General features: G+C 40.7%; 1 protein-coding gene across 2 annotated transcripts in view; it reads left to right on the top strand.

The window, feature by feature from the left end:
• The first annotated feature begins 1,529 nt into the window (after nucleotides 1-1,529).
• The window catches only part of sh2d3a (SH2 domain containing 3A), a 31,008-nt gene continuing 25,344 nt past the window's right edge, over nucleotides 1,530-7,193 (top strand). For both annotated transcript variants that reach the window (XM_036557665.1, XM_036557664.1), the window contains exons 1-4: nucleotides 1,530-1,701; nucleotides 2,373-2,490; nucleotides 3,491-3,602; nucleotides 4,777-4,975. In XM_036557665.1, coding sequence (XP_036413558.1) covers nucleotides 2,401-2,490; nucleotides 3,491-3,602; nucleotides 4,777-4,975 — 401 coding nt within the window. In that variant the 5' untranslated portion in view covers nucleotides 1,530-1,701; nucleotides 2,373-2,400. The remainder of the gene's footprint in view (nucleotides 1,702-2,372; nucleotides 2,491-3,490; nucleotides 3,603-4,776; nucleotides 4,976-7,193) is intronic.

Here is a 7,193-nt window from a genome sequence, read left to right as displayed (position 1 = left end):
GTGTCCACATACTTTTGGCGATATGGTGTATCATCATGCTCCCCAAACTAATTATCAAGTATAGTCCTGGGCAAACGTTTAAACAGCCCAGTCAAATTTCATGATTTTTCTGCTAAATTTGGTGCACAATTTCCGCATATCTGTATTGTATTTCATTTTGTTTTCATTGGTACGTTTTAATTTTCTCCTAATATGATAGATTCTTTAAACAAACAGTGATTGTGTATTAAAATGTGCAGAAGGGTGTCTCCGTAGAGGACGTGTTTACTTATTCACACTTCAAAATCAACTGCAATATGACGTTTGATCGGGGGGTGCCAAAACTTTTGCACACAACTTGCTATTGTTTGCACTCTTAAAAATGATGGTTCCTCAACGGTTCATTAGTAAAGAACATGGTTCTATGTAGAACTATGAACGTTCAAAGAACCCTTTGTATGATTAAAGGGTTCTTTGTATGGTAAAGGGGTTCTTCAGACTGATGGAGAATGTCCTGTAAATGGTTCTATAAAAAACCATTTTGAAAAGGGTTCTCTATAGCACCAGAAAGGGTTCTTATATCGTTACGATGCCAAGGTGCTATACAAAACCCTTTTGGTGCAATATAGAACCCTCTTCTTTAAGGTTCTATGTAGAACCATTTACAGGACATTCTCCATCAGTCTTAAGGTCCATTTCATCATGCAAAGAACCATTTATTCATGCAAAGGGTTCTTTGACTGTTTACGGTTCTACATAGAACCTTTTCTTTACAATGTAACCCTTGAGGAACCATCATCTTTAAGAGTGTTAGTGAACAGAAAGCTGTATGCAAAAGTTTTGGCACCCCCGATCAAATGTCATGTTGTTGACTTTCTAAGTGTGTATTTTTTTTAATGGTTTGCAATGAGAGAGCTCAGCCAATCAGATTCCAGCACAGTATTTCTCAGTTTTATTACAGCCAATCAGGATTCAGGACTGGAACTATCCATTTTCTAAAATGATAAATGTTCTTGAGCTCCAGTTCGAGGCTGTTAAAGTGTACGAGAGTCAGTTCCTGAAATAAAGTTCGCATTTTCAGAGCTGCTGAGTCACCGAGACCGAAAACATCTCCCAGCATGCTCTGCACACAGAGAGAGTGTTGTGCTGGAGAGAGCGTTTAGGCGTCTGAGTCGGAGTTCACGCAGTTCAGGAACAAATGAAAAACTGGAATAAATACCTAAAAGAGGGAGAATAGAGGAAAAAAAAACCAGCAAAATGGTGAACAAACAAAAACATAAACAAATAAATAAACAGAGATAAACAGATAAACAGTGCAGAGTGTTTGGTTTACTGTCTTTCTTATCTGCTTAGATACAGGAGTCAGTAAGTCAACAACAGGCCGCTCTACCCTCACTCACTCTCTCAGAGACTTTCCTGTGAAGTGAGGGAGTCTGTCTGAACTTGTCGGCTCCGCCTCGCTCTCTCACAGAGACAGATTCCTGCTCCCTGATTGGCTGAGAGACAGCAGACAGAGGGTGTGTCTCTCAGTCTGACCGGCTGCCAGCTCTGGCCTGCAGGGTTACAGAGAGAGAGCAATGAAAGGTGTGATAAGACTGGGGTGAATGAAGAGACAGAGAAAAGAAAAACAAGAGTGAGAATGAGAAAGACAGACGGAGAACGAGGGACATTCACAAAACAGCACTGAACCGGACACGACCAGCGCGAGAACAACCGACACAGGTAACTGATACTGAACACTGACCAATACGCATGACTCAGTAACTGCTGTGAGTATTCAGTTATACAGTCACTCTATGAATTATTTGGTAGCTATTATTAATTATTTAGTATCCAAAAATAATTATTCAGTGTCTGCTATGAATTATACAGTAACCACTATGAATTTCTCAATAGCTACAATGAATTATTCTGCAACTTTTATGAATTATTTGGTGTTTATGATTAATTATTTAGTATCTGCAAAAACATTCAGTGTCTACAATGTGTTTTAGTATCTACAATGATTTATTCAGTAGCTACAATTAATTATTTAGTATTTCTTATGAATTCTTTGGTATCTATCATTAATATTTAGCATCTACATATAATTATTCATTGGCTACTATGAACTATTCAGTAATGTCTATGAATTCACAGTATTTTTTATGAAATATTTGGTATCTACAATTCTTATTACTTTTTTATTAATATTATTATTTTTGGTATCGATTATTAATTATTTAGTACCGATGAAAAAAGTATCTACTTTGTTGTTCAGTAGCTACAATGAATTATTCAGTATCTACTCCAAATTATTCAGTAACTACTATTCATCTGTTATTACTATGAAGCTAATATGTAAATGAAATGGACTAAGATGATCTTTCTGTTCCTAATGATTATTATATTAGCATTTCTGCAGAGCTGACTGAATCAGGCATGAATAATCGCTCCATCGCCTGGTGGCTCACACACATTGGCCTGCCACAGTACACCAAGACCCTGGAGAGAGAGTTTTATGGGCTGGAGGTACGACGACATCTTCTTCAGTGAGGCTGATGCTTCATTAATCCAGATTAGAACAGACTCGGTTTATATCACAATACCTACATTTAGAGTCGGTTATTCACTCAGCCTAATGAGAAACTGTAGAACAGACTCAGTTTATATCACAATACCTACATTTAGAGTCGGTTATTCATTCAGCCTAATGAGAAACTGTAGAACAGACTCAGTTTATATCACAATACCTACATTTAGAGTCGGTTATTCATTCAGCCTAATGAGAAACCGTAGAACCGACTCAGTTTATATCACAATACCTACATTTAGAGTCGGTTATTCATTCAGCCTAATGAGAAACCGTAGAACAGTCTCAGTTTATATCACAATACCTACATTTAGAGTCGGTTATTCATTCAGCCTAATGAGAAACTGTAGAACAGACTCGGTTTATATCACAATACCTACATTTAGAGTCGGTTATTCATTCAGCCTAATGAGAAACTGTAGAACAGACTCGGTTTATATCACAATACCTAGCTGGATTGTATTGTTGTAGGTAAACAAATCTAGGCAGGTTGGAAAAACAACAGCAGATTTAACATCATGCTAACATTAGCTTGAATACATGCATCCAGAAGAATGTAGTGTGTCCTAAACCCATCCTTCTGTAAAAGTGAAATGATGGCAGCAATAAAAGTAAATATACCTTTCTTGAGTCGACTCAGGTGGAAGTACAAATCCATCAAAATTTTACCTGAAGGTCTCCCGAATGGCACAGCACAGCCATCTAAGAGCTTTATGGCCTGGAGGTTGTGTGTTTAATACCCAGTGATGCCGACAAAAAAAAAGGACAGGGTGATCTTTGGGTTTTTTTTACCAGCGTTCTATCAAGTTTGTCCAATCTGGCAACAGTAGCTATGAAAGAACACATTTGTGGTCAGAGCAATCGTTTTGTTGTTAGTGTTTCTGCTGTTGTTATTTTTTTTTTGCTATTTATTTATGTATTGATTGATTTCATATGTAGGGTCTTTTGTTGGTCACTGATGGTGATTTGAAGGAGATGGGTGTTGAAGACGCCAATCACAGAATGACAATCTTAACTCAGCTTCAGAAACACCAACAGAGATTACAGCCAGGTACCCTGTTTTACTGTTACAGTAATTACCATTTCATTTTGGTCCAAAAAAGAGAAGAACAGAGTGGTACAAACTTCAGTTCCTACACGGAATCGAATTCCACCTTAAATTATGCAGCTGTTACAATGGCCGCTGTTCCACTATCGAGCCAAATGGTTCTCAGGACCCTACTGGGCCGATCTGTGCTGGTCCGGACTCGTGAGACTGGTTACACTTTCTTATTCCATCTGTTGTATCTCTGAATCAGAACCAGGAAATACACAAGAAAACTGCACAAATGAGTGGCTAACTGCTACCAGGCTAATAGCCATGCACACACCACCCACCACAACACACATTTGATTCCGTCTGTCGCTCCAAATCCAGTCTCTCGGCGTGTTTTCAACTTCTTTATCCTCTAAACAGGTGTTATTTGAGCATCTGTTACTGAAACAGCCTGTACTGCAGTGGGTTTCACATTAGCATTAGCGTCGCCTGTCAGGCTTAAAGCAGTCAGTCGACTTTGCTCTCGCTCTTGTTTTTATCATCTATACTTGTGATAGCACTGCACCAGTTAGTCAAATCGAACCTGCACTGGAGTGTTTGGATCTCTTTAGCTATGCTAAGTAGGAGAGAGAAGGCTAGCATTAGCTTAGCTAGGAGGCTCTAGCTCCAGCGAATAGCTACCATCCCACTGAACGGTTCTATGGCCCGAGTACGGTTAGCTAACCATGCCGGAAAAACCTGGGCTGAGCCCAGTTTTTAAGCATTCCGTGTTCAGCCTTATAGTCTTTATGCTGATAGATGGTGTATGAACTAAGAGGTTCTACTGCAGCTCTACAAGTAATTCAAAACGTAACGTTTTTAAGGAAGCTGCAGGGGTCAGTTTTATCTCAGCACGGCTGTCTTTGTGCAGAGGTGTGAATAGTTTTTCACAGCAGGGGGTTCTCACCCCTCCCCTTTTACACTTCATTGCTCACTAGCAGCTCAACAACCTTTCAAACTCAGAGACAACAGTATCATAGCTAATCTGAAAACAGAGTTACGGGGAAAATATTTTATTTTCTTATATGAATTAGAAGTATCAGACTGATCTGTGTCCATCCTGTGGGCAGAATGGCCACTAGAGGTCTGCAAAAAGGGGCTACAGAAGCAGGTTGATCACTAGTTTCTATCACTATGGATGTTTTCTCAGGTGTTGTCGCGGTAACGCACAGCAGGGTGAGTCGGAAGTTCTCTCTGGGGTCGTCTCTGGACGGAGTGAAGCCGGCCGACCTTTTCCGGCAAAGCATCGTCCCCCGCCTCCGTCGCCATGACAGCAACAGGCTCTCCACCTCCTGCTCCCAGCTCCTCACTGATCCAGAGCTGGACACAACCAACCACAACAAACTGAGGTACAGAGTGAGAGCATTTAGATAAGAATGAGTTTTAGAAAAAAAAATGAGTTGTTTAAAAAAGTCTTAAAGATCAGAGACCAGTTAGCGCTGGGCCTGTAAGATCACACTAGCCAGTCTAGCACTAGGTTTCAGTCATTGTTAGCTACACATTCCCACTTAAAGTAATTTTAAATTTAATATCCACCACCAGGAAAGTGTTTTACACTGAAAAAACTTCAGAAAGTTTGTCTGTTTGTTTGAGATTATTCCAATCAGCCCACAATATTCAACCTCCTAAACCACAGGCTTTGGTCGTTAATCTTACAATTATTATTATTCACTGTTTACAGTGAATAACGTTTATATAACTATCATGAATTATTTGGTATCTGCATTATTCAGTATCTATTATGAATTAGTCAGCACCACTTATGAATTATTCTGTATTTGTTTAGAATTTTTTTTGTATCTACTATAAATTATTCAGTATCTGTTCTGAATAATTCAGTATCTATATACAATATCTGTTCTAAATTACTCAGGATTTGCTCTAAATTATTAAATATCTGATCTGAGTTTTTCAGTATCTGTTCTGAATGAATCAGTCGCTACTATGAGCTATTCAGAATCTGTTCTGAATTTTTTAGTATCTGCTCTAAACTATTCAGTATCTATTATGAATGATTCAGTATCTACTCTGATATGAATGTATGTGTATACAGCTGAAGGACATCAGTGAAGACTTTAAACGTCTTGTTTCTGTATGAAACCTGCACTGCAGCTGCTGCCTGAAGTTCTATATTAAAGCAGTGGTGCCTCCTGGTGGTTGTTTTGGTAGGAACTCTCAGTGTGCAGTGAGGAAATGAGGAGCGCTGACTGTTTGAACACACCTGAACACATTCTCCAGATGCCAGACTGACTGTGCTCCAGGGCAGGGCGGGGACAGGTGTGGGGGGGGAGGGGGTTGGTTTGGCTGAATGCTCCAGGTCTGTACCTGTGAGAGCTCGGAGAACTGAAAACAGATCAGTCCTCTGTAGAAAGTTTTATTAAACTTCATATTTATATTTGACATTTTTAATGACACGACTAAGCCCCTCTACCTACGGCACTGTGCTTACAACAGAAATGACACGACTAAGCCCTCTACCAACAGCACTGTACTTACAACAGAAATGACACGACTAACCCCCTCTACCTACGGCACTGTACTTACAACAGAAATGACACGACTAAGCCCCTCTACCTACGGCACTGTACTTACAACAGAAATGACACGACTAACCCCCTCTACCTACAGCACTGTACTTACAACAGAAATGACACGACTAAGCCCCCTCTACCTACGGCACTGTACTTACAACAGAAATGACACGACTAACCCCCTCTACCTACGGCACTGTACTTACAACAGAAATGACACGACTAACCCCCTCTACCTACGGCACTGTACTTACAACAGAAATGACACGACTAACCCCCTCTACCTACAGCACTGTACTTACAACAGAAATGACACGACTAAGCCCCTCTACCTACAGCACTGTACTTACAACAGAAATGACACGACTAAGCCCCTCTACTACGCACTGTCTACAACAGAAATGACACGACTAAGCCCCTCTACCTACGGCACTGTACTTACAACAGAAATGACACGACTAACCCCCTCTACCTACAGCACTGTCCTTACAACAGAAATGACACGACTAACCCCCTCTACCTACAGCACTGTACTTACAACAGAAATGACACGACTAAGCCCCTCTACCTACGGCACTGTCCTTACAACAGAAATGACACGACTAACCCCCTCTACCTACGGCACTGTACTTACAACAGAAATGACACGACTAAGCCCCTCTACCTACGGCACTGTACTTACAACAGAAATGACACGACTAACCCCCTCTACCTACGGCACTGTCCTTACAACAGAAATGACACGACTAACCCCCTCTACCTACGGCACTGTCCATACAACAGAAATGACACGACTAACCCCCTCTACCTACGGCACTGTACTTACAACAGAAATGACACGACTAACCTCTACCTACAGCACTGTCCTTACAACAGAAATGACACGACTAACCCCCTCTACCTACGGCACTGTCCTTACAACAGAAATGACACGACTAACCCCCTCTACCTACGGCACTGTCCTTACAACAGAAATGACACGACTAAGCCCCTCTACCTACGGCACTGTCCTTACAACAGAAATGACACGACTAAC

Source organism: Colossoma macropomum, unplaced genomic scaffold (assembly GCF_904425465.1).
Source record: "Colossoma macropomum unplaced genomic scaffold, Colossoma_macropomum, whole genome shotgun sequence".
In the NCBI taxonomy this organism is placed as follows: Eukaryota; Metazoa; Chordata; class Actinopteri; order Characiformes; family Serrasalmidae; genus Colossoma; species Colossoma macropomum.
Note: the sequence above shows the minus strand (reverse complement) of the source record. Positions and strands in the feature narration are given on the sequence as shown.